Here is an 18524-nt window from a genome sequence, read left to right as displayed (position 1 = left end):
CCACAGCTATTTCTAAATCTGAGCCAAATGCTCTTTCTTGCGCAAAAGAGGATGGGAAAAGGCCTTTGAAGTCTGAAAATGTCCCAATCTTGCACTTCTCCTGCTCTCTGCCTTTGTAGAGAGCTCCCTCCACTCTCTCTGAGACATGCAACACCCCAAAAGATTTTTTTTTGCCACTGCTCCTCTTTATAAAGGTTACATCATCCAATCAGAGAATAGAGCCCAATCAAATGGAATTCCTCACATCAAGTGTTGATAAGTATGGCTCTACCAAATTCATGGTCCATTTTGATCAATTTCAGTCATAGGTGAAATCATGAAATTTATGATTTTTAAAATCCTATTTAAATCTGAAATTTCATTGTGTTGTAATTGTAGGAGTCCTGACCCAAAAAGGAGTTGTGGAGGAGAGGTCACAAGGTTATGGGGGTTGGGAGGGGTTGCAGTACTGCTACCCTTACTTCTGCGCTGCAGCTGGCAGTGGCACTTCCTTCAGAGCTGGGTGGCTAGAGAGCAGCGGCTGTTGGCTGGGATCCCAGCTCTGAAGGCTGTGCTGCCACCAGCAGCAGCGCAGAAGGATGGCATGGTATGGTATTGCCACCTTTACTTCTGCACTGCTGCCTGCAAAGTTGGGCCCACTCTCTGGCCGCCCAGCTCTGAAGGCAGCAGAGCAGAAGTAAGAATGGCATCGTATGGTATTGCCACCCTTACTTCCACAGTGCTGCTGGGAGGGCACTGCCTTCAGAGCTGGTCACCTGGACAACAGCCACCTCTCCCCGGTCACCCAGCAATGAAGGCAGCTCAGAAGTAAGGGTGGCAATACTGTGACCCCCCCTTAAAATAACCTTGCAACCCCAATGAAATTCCCTTTTGGGTCAGGATCCCCAATTTGATAATTGTTGGTCTTCCGCATGAAATCTGTATAGTATAGGATAAAAGCACACAAAAGACCAGACTTCACGGTCTGTGACACGATTTTCATGGCCATGAATTTGGTAGGGCCCTACTGATAAGAGAACTGGGGACAGTTGGCAAACAGCCTGTAGGCAGATGTACATTCACATAATTTACCTGTCCAACTATGATGCATAACCACCACCACATTTTTAGCAATCCTGGCCAGTTCATGGACAATGTGCAAACAGAAACATGATGAGGGTCGACACAAACTGTCTTGTGAGGGCATTCACACTGCAGCTGCGCTGTTTGTTCTAAGCATTGGTACCTTAATGCCACATCAGCATTGATACATGATCCCCTTTCATGTGTTAGGATGAGGTTAATGTTAGTGACTACAGTTGTTTCTGATAATGACCTGGTGTTGAGTCTGTGGTGGGGTTAGTGAATACATCTGCCTACAGTCAGCACTTGGCCCGATACTTGGACTTCTAGGGGAGTTCTCATGGAAGCCTCCAAAGTCTCTTCCCTTCTGGTGGTGCACAGCAATGACAGCCTTGGATCCAGGCCCCAGAGCCAAGAGAGTGATGGAGAGAGAGATAGGGCCTGCCCAGGTGGGCTATAAGAAAGGCAGCTCTGCAATGTTGGAGATCTGGCATTGTTCGAGGTCACTGAAAGCAGGGAAGGAATTACTGTGCTGCTAGTTTAAAAACTGCTCAGATGTACTAGACACCAGCTGTCTGATGAAATGCCTGAGGAAGAGGGCAGGCCAAAAGCCAGCTGAAAGCACTGCCAGGCCTTTCCAGGACTGGCTGTAGGCAGGTATAGGGTCAGCGGTAGCTGCACACAAGAGTGGGCAGAGTTTGCCAAAGCTGCGAGGTCTCATTGTCAGAAGTGCTGAGTTTGACCCCAGCTGAGGCTGTAGGTACTCTGCATCTCTGGAAGCCAGGCCCGCGGTGACTGACATGGGGCTGGCTTTCTGAGCTGGCTGTGGGGGCTTCTCTGTGGAGTCGCTATCTGCAAGTGTGCAGCGGCTACTGGTCTTGGCACTACATGCCCCGCGCTGACATTTGGAGGCTGGTCCTGACAACACCTGCTCTGATGGCAACCTGTTCAGGGGCCTGGCTAGAACACAGCACAGCCAGCCAGTTCCTTCTCTATTAAAACCCCATTTGCCTCATGATGCTCGGTTAGAAGTGACTCTGCTTCATCAAGCTACTTGGCGCTTTTGCTGCACCTTAACCTCTGCTTCCCCTGCTCTGAACTACCTGGGGCACCAAGAGCAGGATGGTAGTCACAGCCCTGCTCCAATCAGACACCCCCTTGTGGGCCAGGAGGTGCTGGCCAGACCTTGCCCCCTTGGCTCTCCCCAATCACAGCCTGGCTGCTTTGGGGTGGGTTTATCAGGGAGGGTGGGAAGGCCCTGAGCACTCCCCACACCCGCAGGGCACTCAGAATCTGGTCTTTCAGATTATGCCCACAAAGAGGACTACGTGAGGGGCTAGGGCAGGGGCGGGCAAACTTTTTGGCCTGAGGATCGCATCAGGTTTCGTAAATTGTATGAAGGGCTGGTTGGGGAGGGGGTTGTGGCCCAGGCCCCACCTCCTATCTGGCTCCCCCCGCCAGGACCTCTACCACATCCAACCACCCCTTCTACCTCTCCTTTGAGTGCCGCCCGCCGCCCCATCCATCCCCATCTGCTTCCTGACTGCCCTCCCAGGACCCTACCCCATTCAACCCCCTGTTCTCCCCCTCCACTGGCCTGCCCTCTATCCACACCCCCAACCACCAGCCTGAACTCCCCTCCCCTCTATTCAACCCCCCCTTCTCCCTGCCCCCTTACCGCGCTGCCTGGAGCACCAGGGGCTGGCGGTGCTACAGCCGAGCTGCCTGGCTGGAGCCGGGCCATGCTGCCACCATCGCCACGCAACTCAGAGCACCGGGTCAAACCGGGCTCTGCAGCTGTGCTGCCCCAGGAGCTCACAGCCCGGCCGCCCAGAGCATTGCACCAGCGGTATAGCAAGTGTGCTGAGGCTGTGGGGCAGGAGGACAGCAGGGGAGGGCCCGGGGGCTAGCCTCCTGGGCTAGGAGCTCAGGGGCCGGGCAGGACTGTACCACAGGCCATATGTGGCCCACGGGCCATAGTTTGCCCACCTCTGGGCTAGGGGCAGCAGCACAGTGCCTGGCAGGACAAGAGGGGCCCCCTTAAAGCCACATGTTGGGGGCCCAGATTTTACTGACTTTTTTTCTAATTTTTTGCCCAGGATACTCATAGCTCCCCTCTCTCTACACTATGGCAAACCTCCAGCCCCCAGGAGGCATGCTGGCACTCACACACCCCATGGAGAAGGCACAGAGACACATTTGTGGCTTGCGCAGAGACACATATGTGGCTTACAAAGAGGGCCTCCAACCTGGATGCATTTGTTTGTAGCCCTCAGGTCCACAGGCACAGGCTTTGTCCTTTCCCAGAGGTTCTTGACCCCGGTTCTGCCCCAGGCCCTGCCCCCACTCCATCCCTTCCCACAAGACCCCACCCCGCCCCACCCCACTTCTTCCCACCCTGCTCTGCCCCATCTGCCAAGTGCATCCCGCCAGTGCTCCTTCCCCTTCCAGCACCTCCTGCACACCGCTAAATAGCTGATCTGCGGTGGGCGGGAGGCACTGCGAGGGAGGGAGAGGCACTGATCAGTAGAGCCTTGCACAGATACAAAAATGTGCGGAGAAAAGGTGGAGGAGTTGTACTGTATGTAAAAGAGCAGTATCATTGCTCAGAGCTCCAATATGAAACTGGGGAAAAGCCTGTTGAGTCTTCAGGTTAAGTTTAGAGGCAAGAGCAACAAGGGTGATGTTGTGGTGTCTGCTGTAGATCACCAGATCAGGACGATGAGGTAGACGAGGCTTTCTTCAGACATCTAACAGAAGTTTCCAGATCACAGGTCCTGGTTCTCATAGGGCACTTCGATCACCCTGACATCTGCCAGGAGAGCAATACAGCAGTGCACAGACAATCCAGGAAGTTTTTGGGGAGTGTTGGGGACAACTTCCTGGTGCAAGTGCTGGAGGAACCAACTAGGGGCCATGCTCTTCTTGATCTTCTCACAAACAAGGAAGAATTGGTAGGGAAAGTAGAAGCAGTAACTATGGGCAGCAGTGACCATGAAATGGTAGAGTTCAGGATCCTGACAAAAGGAAGAAAGGAGAGCAGCAGAATACGGACCCTGGACTTCAGAAAAGCAGACTTTGACTCCCTCAGGGAACTGATGGGCAGAATCCCCTGGGAGGCTAATATGAGGGGGAAAGGAGTCCAGGAGAGCTGACTGTATTTTAAAGAAGCCTCACTGAGGGCACAGGAACAAACCAGCCCAATATGCAGAAAGAACAGCAAATATGGCAGGCAAACAGCTTGGCTTAACAGAAATCTTCGGAGAACTTAAACACAAAAAAGGAGTTTACAAGAAGTGGAACTTGGACAGATGACTAGAGAGGAGTATAAAAATACTGCTTGAGCATGCAGGGGTGTAATCAGGAAGGCTAAAGCACAATTAGAGTTGGAGCTACCAAGGGATGTGAAGGGTAACAAGAAGGGTTTCTACAGGTATGTTAGCAACAAGAAGGTGGTCAGGGAAAGTGTGGGACCCTTGCTGAATGCGGGAGGCAACCTAGTGACAGATGATGTGGAAAAAGCTGAAGTACTCAATGCATTTTTTGCCTCAAGTCTTCACAGACAAGCTCCCAGCACAGTATGGGGAGGAGGTGAACAGCCCTCAGTGGTGAAAGAACAGGTTAAGGACTATTTAGAAAAGCACAAGTCCATGGGGACAGATCTAATGCTGAGGGAACTGGCTGATGTGATTGCAGAGCCATTGGCCGTTATCTTTGAAAATTCATGGTGATTGGGGGAGTCCCAGACAATTGCAAAAAGCAAATATAATGCCCATCTTTAAAAAGAGGGAAGAAGGAGGATCTGGGGAACTATAGACCGATCAGCCTTACCTCAACCCCTGGAAAAATCGTGCAGCAGGCCCTCAAGGAATCCATTTTGAAGCATTTGGAGAGGAAGGTGATCAGGAAGGTGATCAGCATGAATTCACCAAGGGCAAGTCATGCCTGACCAACCTGACTGCCTTCTATGATGAGATAACTGGCTCTGTGGATATTGGGAAAATGGTGGATGTGATATACCTTGACTTTAGCAAAACTTTTGATATGCTCTCCCACAGTATTCATGCCAGCAAGTTAAAGTATGGATTGGATGACTAGACTATAACATGGATAGAAAGCTGGCTAGATGTCGGGCTCAATGGGTAGCAATCAATGGCTCAATGTCTAGTTGGTAGCCAGTATCAAGCAGAGTGTCCCAGGGGTCAGTCCTGGTGCCTGTTTTGTTCAACATCTTCATTAATGATCTGGATAATGAGATGGATTGCATCCTCAGCAAGTTTGCAGATGACACTGAACTGTGGGGAGAGGTAGATACACTGGAGGGTAGGGATAGGGTTCAGAATGACCTACACAAGTTGCAGAATTGGGCCATAATAATCTGATGAGGTTCAACAAGGATGAGTGCAGAGTCCTTCACTTAGGATGGAAGAATCCAATGCACCGCTACAGGCTGGGAACTGACTGCCTAAGCAGCAGTTTTGCGGAAAAGGACCTGGGGATTATAGTGGATGAGAAGCTGGATATGAGTCAACAGTGTGCCCTTGTTGCCAAGAAGGTCAATGGCATATTGGGCTGCATTAGAAGGAGCATTGCCAGCAGATCGAGGGAAGTGATTATTCCCCTCTATTCAGCACTGATGAGGCCATATCTGGAGTACTGCATCCAGTTTTGGGGCCCCCACTAGAGAAATGATGTGGACAAATTGACGAGAGTCCAGCGGAGGGCACAGAAAATGATTAGGGGGCTGAGGCACATGACTTATGAGGAGAGGATGAGGGAACTGAGTTTATTTAGTCTGCAGAAGAGAAGAATGAGGGGGGATTTGATAGCAGCCTTCAACTATCTGAAGGGGGATTCCAAAGAGGATGGAGCTAGGCTGTTCTCAGCGGTGGCAGATGACAGAACAAGGAACAATGGTCTCAAGTTGCAGTGGGGGAGGTCTAGGTTGGATATTAAGAAAAACTATTTCACTAGGAGGGTGGTGAAGCACTGGAATGTGTTACCTAGGGAAGTGGTGGAATCTCCATCCTTAGAGGTTTAAGGTCAGGCTTCACAAAGCTCTGGCTGGGATGATTTAGTTGGAGTTGGTCCTGCTCTGAGCAGGGGGTTGAACTAGATGACCTCCTAAGGTCCAACCCTAATCTTCTATGAACTGAGACCAGAAATCTAGGCCGGCTTCTCACAAGGAAAGGAAATCTGACTCATAAATATGTTCCCAATGGACCAAGGGACCCAAGAGTCAATGGGCTGAGATCATTCTACCTGCACTAGGCTCCCATCAGCTGTTAGTTTGTCTGGGACCATAGCAGGGTAATTGTCGGCTGTTTCTCTGCCAAACTGACATGGATTCTAGGTATGCCACTGACCAGGGATATCAGCTGGACTGTTCACAGCTCTTTTACAAACAAGGCACAGACTGCAGGGCCTCCCAGCCTGCCAGCAAAAGTCAGTTCGCTTTGTCAAGTCTAGGAGCACATGTTCAGTAGCCCTGCTGGTCCCAGTACAACCAGCAGCAGGATCAATGCTGGGTCACTGGGAACACTTGTGATTTTATATGAGTGGTAGGAAGCAGATAACTTAGTGCCCATAGTTAGGGTATTGCCAGCAGAACCAGTACTGGAATTGGTACTAGTCCTAAGCCCAGCAGAAGCAGCAACAGCACAGAAGCAGAAACCATAGTTACAGCATGGAGAAAAGAGGCCCAGGAAGTTCACTTAGAAAATCAATTCCATCTCGCATGTTTTGGAGGAGAGCATAATGCAGGCAAATTCTTCAGCTAACCCCTTGCCCCCCAAGTACATTGGCTCAAAGCCCAGACAAGGCACTGGCTAGCCTCAGTATGGCTTCCCCAGCTCAGCACCCAGGACCATTGGCTTGGGGCTGCACCACCTCTTGTGCAGAGCTGACACAGAGTTTGATGGAGACTGGTGCATGGCCTTCCCAGCCCTTGCCATATGTCAATCCCCGCCCCCCTTCCCCCTCACAACAGACGGTGCTGTGGAGGTCCCCTTGCTTGTGGATCTGGGAGAACCATCAAGCATGATAGCCTCACAGGAGGGCCAAGGATGAGCCTTCTAATAAAGAAAGGGAGCTCCCTGTGCAAAGAGGTTACTATGCCAATGCAAGCAGTTGCCCACCAATCCTCTAAGTGATCTGTGCATCCCTTGGCCGCAGCAAAGTTCTGGCAGCTCTCAAACTGAGTACTGTAGCAGGGCACTACTGGGGAGGAGCAGATGACCACCTTAACACCTCCACAGCATAGCGGTGAGAGCACACAAGCTTTCCACAGCTGGGCCTTGCTTATAGGCTATTGGACTCCTTTGCCATGCTGTATGTATGTTCCTTTGCTACAACAGAGTCTTGGAGAAGCAGTGAAGCACATAGAACACCCACAATGGGAAATACACACATTTAGGTCGTCCTGGAGCAGTGTTAGCTAAGAGAAAGAGAGGAGAGGGAGTGGGAAGAAAGACAAAGAAAACAGAACAAGAATAGGTTCATCTTTATAGGACTAAGGAACAGAGAAGCATGCCCCTCAGGTTGAGAAAAAAGGCCGTACATTGACCCAGCCTGGGGACATCTCCCTGGGGGCAACACAGGGAGTGCTCACCACACTGAGACTGGCTCTTTGTTGGGACAGGAGTCCTGGGACTGATAGCACAGAGGATGAGCCTGTCCCCCCGGAGCCATCCTGGGGCTGGAGACTAGGGTTCACAGTCAGCATGAGGGGCATAGGCTAGAGTCCCCAGGCTTGTGGTGATAGCATGCATCTCCCTGATGTCATAGAGGACTTTCCCAGCAGGCTGTGGCAGAGATGCAGTGTCAGGGAGAGGAACTACAAGGAGCAACAGGTCAGGGAATAGAGATGTCTTGGTGATGTAATGCCACTGAACAACATGGTGGGGATGAGGATGGTTGAGCCTGTCCTACCCCAGTAAACTGAGATTTAGAGAGCTCTATCTTGCTTCTCCTAAGCAAATCCCGGTCTCAGTCAAGAGCCCAGAGAGGTACGTACTGTCAATGATGTCCCCAAGACCCTGGGAGTAGAGCAGATCTCTCAGACGAGCCACCTCATCCTTCAGCTCCCTGATCAGCTTATTGTTAGGATCCTCATTAATGACAGCATTGCATCTGATCTGTTTGGCACGGTCAGCATACCTGCAGAAATGGGACACATGGCCAATCACCAGACTTCCTATCGCACTCATTCAGGTCTGAGACAGCATGGGCCACAGGCTAGTGCATCGGACTGGCATTCAGGAGACCTAGGGTCTATTTGCATATAATAACAAAGCATGGCTTCTGGCAGAGCCCTGGTTAGCACAGCTCAGACAGTCAAAGGCTCCCTCAGAGCTGTAGCTTTCTGGCCATGAGGCTCCCCATTCTACTCCCATCTACAGTAACAGGTGGCAGGGAGGGACAGAGCAAATCTAGCAACACAAGGGAGAGCATCACAGTGTAGTCTAGTGCCAAGCTGGGAGAGGGACTAGGAAGGCCAGTGGCTGGAGGTGGAGGAGAGTGCTCTGTAACTCTACGGACAGAACAAATGGTTAGGGACCCTCATCTGCTGCTTTGACATTGACACAGAACAGCGATAAGCACTGCCCAGAGGGGAGCTCTGTATCAGTGAGGGGCTATGGGACAGTAGTGGAATGAAGGAACAGTTAAGGCAACAGGAGGGGAATGTCTAAGGCTGTGACTTCAGATGTCACACTCCATGTTCCCCAGCCCCTGTGCAGGGGAAGTGGGGATGAACTGTTGTCACAAAGGCCTACCTTAAAGTACTGAGGGTCTCATCGTAGTTGATATCAGCAGGGCTGAGAGCAGCAACCATAGCAGTCCTGGAGTTACCACCTGCCAGTGAAAAAAACCCTTGGCTCCATGAAGTGGATCTGTTCCTGGGCCCTCTTTGTAACCCCCCTTCTCTCTGCTTTCCCCTTTCTGCCAGAGCATCCCTGTCATTCTGCTCACAGAGCACACATACCAAACAGTATCCCCACCCCACAGCTCCCAGCTCACATGGTCACATAGAATTCCAGCACAGGAACATCTGGTGCTTTGAATGAGTTGGGAGGGTCCCTGACAGCCAGAGGGCAGAGGGAGGAGGAGGAGTTAAAGCAAGGAGACTACAGAAGTTCAGGAGACAGGGACCTCTGGAGGTCTGTTGCCTGGAAATTCAGTGAGTTAAGGCCAGAACCAGGGCAAACTAAGTGAACCAGACTTCTTCCCTCACCCAGGTTTTCCCGGAGAAGCCAGGTCAGCACAGAGTCCCGGTACGGGATGAAGTCTGTCTTTTTCTTCTTTTTGTTCTGGAGGAAGAGAGCACAGGAGGGAGATAAGACACCTCGTTCTCTTCAAAGGTAGTAGATTCTCAGTCAGTATCAACCAGGGTCATTTGCCTAGTGACTTCCAGCCACATCTGGCCAAAGGCACACTTTTGAGCTTCCCCTAGCCCAGAGCAAACCACCTACAGTTCAGAGGTTCGATAAGGACCCAAAGACTGTATGCTGACCAAATTATCTACACCTAGCAATCCTGCAAGAAGAGTGTGTCTATGGAGATTTTCTGCTTTGGAGTGGACCAGAAACACATAAAGAACAACTCTGCCTCCCACTTCCACCTCCCATCCTCCACAGCCAGGATGTGATGTCCAATGGATAGGACACTAGCCAAGGACTTGGGTCCAAGTCCCTGCTCTGCCCCAGACTCCTTGTGACACCTTGGCAAGTCACTTGGCTTCAGTACGCCCAACCTCACACAGGTGTTGTGAGGCGCCAGTTTCCATGGTAACAGGGGCCCTACCAGCACCTGAGAGAGACAGAAGTGCAGGCAAGGCAGAGATGACTATAACAGACTAGGGGGAAGTGAACTGAATATTTTCAGACCTCAATAGAGGGGTTTGGTTTGGGTTCGGTTTGATTCTTATTGCAGCAGATCCAGTTTGTCCGTCCCTTACTCCCATCCAGCCCAGTTACACACCAATGCCTAGGCCAGTGAACTCTCCCCTTCATTCCCCCAAAAGATTTTACACAGAAGAATCAACAGTCCCCAGGTGACTTCCAGCTCTAGGCTGATCTTGCAGCAATGGCAGCACAGCCCCAGGAGATGCCAATACACCTGAGAAACACTATGCTAAGCCTAATCTGCCTCGCCCCTCCCTCCATTTCCAGCTGACTCAGACTAGCAAAAGCCAGCCTGGCTCTCCTCTCCACCACAACTGCTCCACTGAGATATTAATCTCAAATGCAGGGAGCTGAAGGGACCCAGTGTATAGGTACCATTTTGACTGGCCTTGCTGTTGGCCAGCTCTTTGGTGCACTGCTTCTGCTGTAGGTCACCAGTCAGTGGAGCCAAGGATTTGCAGCACAGAACCTCACTGGAGGTCAAATTGTGCCTTAATTTCAGAGCAGAGCTGAAAACAATGGGGCACTCAGTTTAAAAATCCACGCAATAGCATGGTCCTGGGCTGAATCTCAGTAATCTCCACGTTTCGATCCACAACACCCCTGCCCGTGTTTGATCACCCAAGCCAAGGAACAGAACCCTCAAAGCACATACCTTATTGGGCCCCGAATCCTGAAAGGAAATCAGAGACATTGTTTACCATCACATGAGCATGTGAGACACAGAGAGGCCAAATAGGATGACAGTTTGCTTCAGTCGGGACAAGGGGCTGTGGGTAACTGCAACTTCCCCTCCACCATATGGGAGAAGCTTCTACCTCTCTCAGATGAAGAGCTCTCCACAGAGAGCAGGCTCTGAGCGTGGGCACTGCCATGCAGCTCCCAATGGAGGGGTGAGCGTGGTGGGGGGAACCCACACAAAGGCTTTTCCCACCCTGCTCGCCCCTCTGCTAAGAGGAAGTGCAGGAGTTTCATCAGCTAGGCTGTGGCACAGGACTTGTGACAGGGAGTTATTATTTAGATTGCCATAGCACCCTAAACACAAAGGGAAACAATCCCTCTCCCAGCGAGCATATACTGAGAAAAATCAAAGTCAGACAGAGGGCAGGGAAAGGGATCCCCATACCCACAAAGCGAATAAAGCAGTGAGAGACGCTCATGATCCTGGCTCCATTTCCCATCCTGCCCGGCTGCCTAATGGCTCTAGCTCCTCTTAAAAACATATCTGTTAATATATATCCATCAACAATCCCCAATCTCCATTCCCAGGAGATCCCAGCTCACCCTTCCCACCCCCCAACTGCCCCACCCCACCAGGCACATACAACCAACACTCCAGCCAGTCCCAACATGGATCCTTCTAAAGATTCCCCCGCTCCAGACTGGGGGAGTCTGCGAGGCAACAACTGCTGCCAGAGTCCATCAAGAATACCTGCCATTCTATGCCAGCAAGGGTGTGTGCAAGAGGGAGTGAGTTCAGGGGCTGATGTCCTTGTGCCATGGGAAGAGAGGGCTGTTTGCATCAAAAGCGCCTTTGTTGGCTCGTTCCCAGAACGTTTGCCTTGGAGGATATTTCATAGTCACAGCACAAGGGACTACAAGGGCTGCTCATCCAACGGCATCACTGGGGCTTAGTGTGTGCAGCCCTAATTCATGGAGTGAGCACTGATTCATGTCAATCGGTCCATAAGTGTCAATGAGACTACCTGTGAGTCAGTGCTTCAGGGTTGCACAGTGTGGTTCTATGTAATCAGCCCCACCTGTGGACTGACCTCCTTGGCCGACCTACCATTTCAGCCAGGGCAGAGATGACTTTCCCCAGTGTAGTCAGAGACTTGTTGATGTTCGCTCCCTCCTGTTGAAGGAAGACAGAAAAATCTAGCCTCCAAAAGTCAACTGATAGAGAGGGTCCTGACACACAAATCAGCTTAAGGGCACGTGGATGTCTGCAGCTCAGCACAATAGCCAGGCTCAGATCCACAGATGATAGCAAACATGGCCAACAGCCAGCTCCCTCCCTGCCAGGGCCCCCCTGGGGAGAGAAAAGACATGGTATGTGGCCGGTCCCTCAGAGAAAACCAGTGGGGAGCAGAGGTTGTGGTGGGTTTAGTGGCGTATCATGGAGTTGTTACTGGCACTCCAGCTGTCTGAGAACCCACCAAAGAAATGAGCACACCTCTCCATGGTTAGGGTGCACCAACAGCACCTCAAAAAGCATCCGGCACTGAGTGCAGCTCCTGATTCATGCTCCGCTCTTACCTTTAGCCTCGTGCCCTTGGCTCCAGTAGAATCAGCCCGTTCACTCCCAGCCAGGTCGACCAGGCTGATTTTGCTGACCTATAAGCAAAGAGGGATGCCTGCCATTGAGGGCACAGCTATGACTTGCACCTATCCAGAAGTGTCCCCAAGCACTTGACACATTGCTATGCAAATGGTGCAAACAGGAATCACAATTCACCACTGAAATGCAACCACCTCTGATGTGAAATGCAACAGCTGTTTAACAGTGTGCAGTCGTGCTGCACAGCAGTTTGGAGGAGAAGTAAACACTTGGTTCAACTGAAACTGTTAGGGGTGGGGAGGTGGATTTGAAGGAGGAAGAATGTGACTATCCAAATTGGAATAGGGCCTGGACACTTCACACTACAGCTAACACACCTACTCTTGCAAAGAGTGACTTGGGATGCTTAGTGGCCATAAGTAGTCAGGACCTCACCAAAAGACAATCCTGCCAGGAGCACAGCGCCCCGGGCACCAGAGCAAGGGATTGGTTCAATATATGCCCTGATGGTTTCCACCGGGGAGAGCTTTATTTTTGCACTAACAGCAGTTTGTGTCCGAGTCCTGTTTTATCTGGAGTCAGGGAGAGCAGGTTTCCAGCTCTGCCCATTCAAACAGAGACGGGCAAAATCAGGAGCTGGTCAACAAACAAAACTGCAGGGTGGTTGGGCTCCAAGTCCCCGTTTGTTTGAGAAGTCAGATAAGTGGCTCAAGCTGGGTCGGTCGCCCCTGGCACTTACCCAGGGTGGGGCGTACACTCGGCTTTTGCGGGGAAAGCTGCCTGCTGTTACTGCCACTACAACATGTAGCAAGGCTCAGATGGGCCCCAATGTGCTAAAAGCCCTGCCCAGAGCAGGACTAAAGGACCCATAGGGACTGTGGGAAGTGTGTCTGGGGGTGCAGGAAGGGGACACAGAGTTGGGGTATGGCAGGCAAGGCTTGCAAAGCTCTCCAGTAGCCTTCTCCATCTCACTTCCTAACAACGATTCTTATTATTTATCTACCTCTTATCTCAGCCCCTTTAGCCCAACCTTCACTGTCAGTGAAGCCAAACAGCAAAAATTAAGATGTTTGTACACTAATGCAAGGAGCCTAGGCAACAAAATGGAGGAACTAGAGCTACTAGTGCAGGAAGTGAAACCGGATATTGTAGGGATAACAGAAACATGGTGGAATAGTAGTCATGATTGGAGTACAGGTACTGAAGACTATGTGCTGTGTAGGAAAGACAGAAATAAAGGCAAAGGTGGTGGAGTAGCATTGTATATCAATGATGAGGTTAACTCTAAAGAAATAAGAAGTGATGGAATGGACAAGAAAGAGTCTATCTGGGCAAAAATCACTTTGGGAAAGAAAGCTACTAGAGCCTCCCCTGAGACAGTGCTTGGGGTGTGCTACAGACCGTTGGGATCTGATTTGGATATGGATAGAGACCTTTTTAATGTTTTTAATGAAGTAAATACTAATGGGAATTGTGTGATCATGGGAGACTTTAACTTCCCAGATATAGACTGGAGGACAAGTGCTAGTAATAATAATAGGGCTCAGATTTTTCTGGATGTGATAGCTGATGGATTTTTTCACCAAGTAGTTGAAGAGCCAACAAGAGGGGATGCCATTTTAGATTTGGTTTTGGTGAGTAGTGAGGACCTCATAGAAGAAATGGTTGTAGGAGACAACCTTGGTTCGAGTGATCATGAGCTAATTCAGTTCAATCTAGATGGAAGGATAAACAAAAATAGATCTGGGACTAGGGTTTTTTATTTCAAAAGGGCTAACTTTAAAGAATGAAGGAAATTAGTTAGGGAAGTGAATTGGACTAAAGAACTTGTGGATCTAAAGGTGGAGGAGACCTGGAATTACTTCAAGTCAAAGTTGCAGAAACTATCAGAAGCCTGCATAACAAGAAAGGGGAAAAAATTCATAGGCAGGAGTTGTAGATCAAGCTGGATGAACAAGCATCTCAGAGAGGTGATTAAGAAAAAGCAGAAAGCCTGCAAGGAGTGGAAGATGGGAGGGATTAGCAAGGAAAGCCGCCTTATTGAAGTCAGAACATGTAGGGATAAAGTGAGAAAGGCCAAAAGCCATGCAGAGTTGGACCTTGCAAAGAGAATTAAAACCAATAGTAAAAGATTCTATAGCCATATAAATAAGAAGAAAACAAAAAAAGAAGAAGTGGGACTGCTAAACACTGAGGATGGAATGGAGGTTAAGGATAATCTAGGCATGGCCCAATATCTAAACAAATATTTTGCCTCAGTCTTTAATGAGGCTAATGAGTTTAGGAATAATGGTAGGATAACAAATGGGAATGAGGATACGGAGGTAGATATTACCACATCCAAGGTAGAAGCCAAACTCAAACAGCTTAATGGGACAAAATGGGAGGGCCCAGATAATCTTCATCCAAGAATATGAAAGGAACTGGCACATGAAATTGCAAGCCATTAGCAAGCATTTTTAATTAATCAAAAAACTCAGGGGTTGTACTGTATGACTGGAGAATTGCTAACATAGTTCCTACTTTTAAGAAAAGGAAAAAATGTGATCCAAGTAACTATAGGCCTGTTAGTTTGACATCTGTAGTATGTAAGGTCTTGGAAAAAATTTTGAAGGAGAAAGTAGTTAAGGACATTGAGGTCAGTGGTAATTGGGACAAAATACAACATGGTTTTACAAAAGGTAGATCATGCCAAACCAACCTGATCTCCTTCTTTAAGAAGTATCAGAGCGGTAACCGCGTTAGTCTGGATCTGTACAAGCAGCAAAGAATCCTGTGGCACCTTATAGACTAACAAATTTTTTGGAGCATGAGCTTTTGTGGGTGAATACCCACTTCATCAGATGCATGACAGACGTTTTGGAGCATGAGCTTTCGTGGGTGAATACCCACTTCGTCAGATGCATCTGACGAAGTGGGTATTCACCCACGAAAGCTCATGCTCCAAAACGTCTGTTAGTCTATAAGGTACCACAGGATTCTTTGCTGCTTTTTCTTTGAGAAGGTAACTAATTTTTTAGACAAAGGAAACGCAGTGGATCTAATTTACCTTGATTTCAGTAAGGCATTTGATACTGTTCCACATGGAGAATTATTTAAATTGGAAAAGATGAGGATCAATATGAAAATTGAAAGGTGGATAAGGAACTGGTTAAAGGGGAGACTACAACGAGTCATACTGAAAGGTGAACTGTCAGGCTGGAAGGAGGTTACTAGTGGAGTTCCTCAGGAATCAGTTTTTGGACCAATCTTATTTAATCTTTTTATTACTGACCTTGGCACAAAAAGTGGGAATGTGCTAATAAAGTTTGCGGATGACACAAAGCTGGGAGGTATTGCTAACACAGAGAAGGACCGGGATATCATACAGGAAGATCTGGATGACCATGTAAACTGGAGTAATAATAGTAGGATGAAATTTAGTAGTGTAAAGTGCAAGGTCATGCATTTAGGGATAAATAACAAGAACTTTAGTTATAAATTGGGGACACATCAATTGGAAGTAACAGAGGAAGAGAAGGACCTCGGAGTATTAGTTGATCACAGGATGACTATGAGCCGTCAATGTGATATGGCCGTTAAAAAAACTAATGCGGTTTTAGGATGCATCAGGCAAGGTATTTCCAGCAAAGATAAGGTACCATTATACAAGGCACTGGTGAGACCTCATCTGGAATACTGTGTGCAGTTCTGGTCTCCCATGTTTAAGAAGGAGGAATTCAAACTGGAACAGGTACAGAGAAGGGCTACTAGGATGATCCGAGGAATGGAAAACCTGTCTTATGAAAAGAGACTCAAAGAGCTTGGCTTGTTTAGCATAACCAAAAGAAGGTTGAGGGGGGATATGATTGCTCTTTATAAATATATCAGAGGAGTAAATATTAGGGAGGGAGAGGAATTATTTAAGCTTACCAATGTGGACACAAGAACAAATGGATATAAACTGGACACTAGGAAGTTTAGACTTGAAATTAGACGAAGGTTTCTAACCATTAGAGGAATGAAGTTCTGGAACAGCCTTCCAAGGGGAGTAGTGGGGGCAAAAGACATACCTGGCTTCAAGACTAAGCTTGATAAGTTTATGGAGGGGATGGTATAATGGGATATCCTAATTTTGGCAATTGATTTTTGATTATCAGCAGGTAAGTATGCCCAGTGGTCTGTGATGGGATGTTAGATGGGGTGGGATCTGAGTTACTACAGAGAATTCTTTCCTGGGTGCTGGCTGGTGAGTCTTGCCCACATGTTCAGGGTTTAACTGATTGCCATATTTGGGGTCGGGAAGGAATTTTCCTCCAGGCAGATTGCCTTCCTCTGCAGCATGGGGCACGGGGCACTTGCTGGAGGATTCTCTGCAGCTTGAGGTCTTCAAACCACAATCTGAGGACTTCAGTAACTCAGACATAGATTAGGGGTTTGTTACAGGAGTGGGTGGGTGAGATTCTGTGACCTGCATTGTGCAGGAGGTCAGACTAGATGATCATAATGATTCCTTCTGACCTTAAAGTCTATGAGTCACACCCTCTCTCCACCAGCCAGAGCACAGGAACTGGGAAAATGCTGCCCAGCCCCACTAAAGAAACACCCTCTTTGTGCTCACCTTCTCGGTGGTGATGTCAGTTTCTGCATCGTGCCGTTTCTGGGTGAAGATGATGTTGAAAACAGCGTGCGATCGGCTGCTGGTTTCGTTCATGTTTGTGGCAGCGACTGTCCTGGGGAGGGAAGAGGGCAGGGAGGCATGGAATCCTGCAGCTTGGCAGCCACTAGCAGCACTTGCTCAGAGTGCAGAGCTGGTGATGTCAGGCAGAGCTCGGTGACTCCACAAGGCAGGACTGAGAAGAGTGTAAGCCAGTGGTGCTCACGCTGGACCACCTCTTAATGCCCAGCTCTGGTTTGAACACTTCCGCCTCTAAGGAGCTCACATAAAGCCCGCTGCAGTCAATGAGGGTCTCCCCATTGAATTCAGTGGGCTCTGTGCCAGGTCCCACACGCCCTGTCCCATCTCCACAGCTCCCTGCGGACAAGACTCAGGATTGGCTCCATCACAGGGCAATATGAGGCTAGTGGACAGCACTCAGGAGACAAGAGGAAAACACACCTGGGTCAGTGAGTGGGTGCTGCAGTGTGGCTGCTCTCTCTGATCCTGTCTGCTTTGTGATCGTTGAGATACAGAGGCAAAAGCACAACAGGGCTGTCACCAGCAGCCCACTCAGCCAGCTCAGGGAAGAAGCCGAGTGATTTCCGAAGCCCTCCCAGCCAGAAGACAGGGGCCTAAGATGTGGGGCACGTGCTGAGTGATGTAAAGCAGGGGATTCTCCGGACAGCAGTAGGGCGGGAAGGGAAGGAAAGGCAACCAAGGCTGTGCCACCCTCTCACCTGGCTTTATTCCCAGAGTCCATCAGGTCCTGGATGTCATTGTAGGAAGTGACGGCCAGCTTGGAAAGGTCCTCTACATAGGGACCCAGGAGGGGGTGCTCCCTTACCCTCAGGTTCCCCTTATTCTTGGGATTCAGCAGGTCCCGCACACGCTCACAATATATCTCCATGTAGCTCACCTAGGGGACAGAGCGCACAAAGTCTTTGTCTGACAATGGGGGGAGGGACTCCCACATCACACAGGACACATATCCAGTTGTGACCCATCCTGACACACCCAGTGGCTTGCTCTAGGAGCCGCCCCCTTCCAGGCAGTGATCCATTGATTTCAATGGCTGTGTTAGCGTGAATGAGGGCAGAGTCTGGCATAAGGGCCATGGGCAAACCGTGCCCAGCATGCAACCAGCTTTTCACTGGCCCTGCTGAGGCCCTGCACGCCTCATCTGCCAGTCTGCACAAGGGGCTATGGAAGAGCGAGTGACTTTGTCTACACACCAGAGTTGCTTAGTTACCTAAACTGAATTCTAAATAGGTTTGTTACTGAATTAAGCTGAACTGATTAAGGCACTTTTAAATCAGTCAAAGTGTCACCAAGCTAATGTTGACTTCAACCCCATGTAGTTAAAGGGATGCCAGGGAAGGCAGGCCAGGCCTGGGTGAGGGTGTGTATCTCGACAGCAATGTCAGATCCAGGCATGGGCCTGGAACCAGATCAGAGCAGGACTCTCCCACTGTCCCATCCTGATGGCAGGTGCTGGAACCCGAGGGCTGCAGGCCAATGACTGCTGACCCATGAGAATTTAGACTCCTCCCTGAACCCAGATGGGAGCAGGTCTCTGTGCAAGGGTATTAGGGCCTGGGAGTGACAGAGCAAGGAAGGCAGGCCTCCTCAAGGGCCTGAG

General features: G+C 49.6%; 1 protein-coding gene across 11 annotated transcripts in view; it reads right to left on the bottom strand.

Annotated features, from left to right (window-relative positions):
* The window catches only part of KIF1A (kinesin family member 1A), a 181620-nt gene that overhangs the window by 95177 nt on the left and 67919 nt on the right, over positions 1-18524 (bottom strand). For 8 of the 11 annotated variants that reach the window (XM_030575581.1, XM_030575583.1, XM_030575589.1 and 5 more), the window contains exons 6-14: positions 17623-17801; positions 16847-16958; positions 12225-12302; positions 11755-11820; positions 10621-10638; positions 9296-9371; positions 8838-8916; positions 8078-8220; positions 7472-7498 (exon numbers count right to left, since the gene is read on the bottom strand). In XM_030575581.1, coding sequence (XP_030431441.1) covers positions 7472-7498; positions 8078-8220; positions 8838-8916; positions 9296-9371; positions 10621-10638; positions 11755-11820; positions 12225-12302; positions 16847-16958; positions 17623-17801 — 778 coding nt within the window. The remainder of the gene's footprint in view (positions 1-7471; positions 7499-8077; positions 8221-8837; positions 8917-9295; positions 9372-10620; positions 10639-11754; positions 11821-12224; positions 12303-16846; positions 16959-17622; positions 17802-18524) is intronic. The other 3 variants (XM_030575585.1, XM_030575588.1, XM_030575592.1) reach the window with 1 other exon arrangement.

Source organism: Gopherus evgoodei, chromosome 9 (assembly GCF_007399415.2).
Source record: "Gopherus evgoodei ecotype Sinaloan lineage chromosome 9, rGopEvg1_v1.p, whole genome shotgun sequence".
NCBI classification, from domain to species: Eukaryota; Metazoa; Chordata; order Testudines; family Testudinidae; genus Gopherus; species Gopherus evgoodei.
Note: the sequence above shows the minus strand (reverse complement) of the source record. Positions and strands in the feature narration are given on the sequence as shown.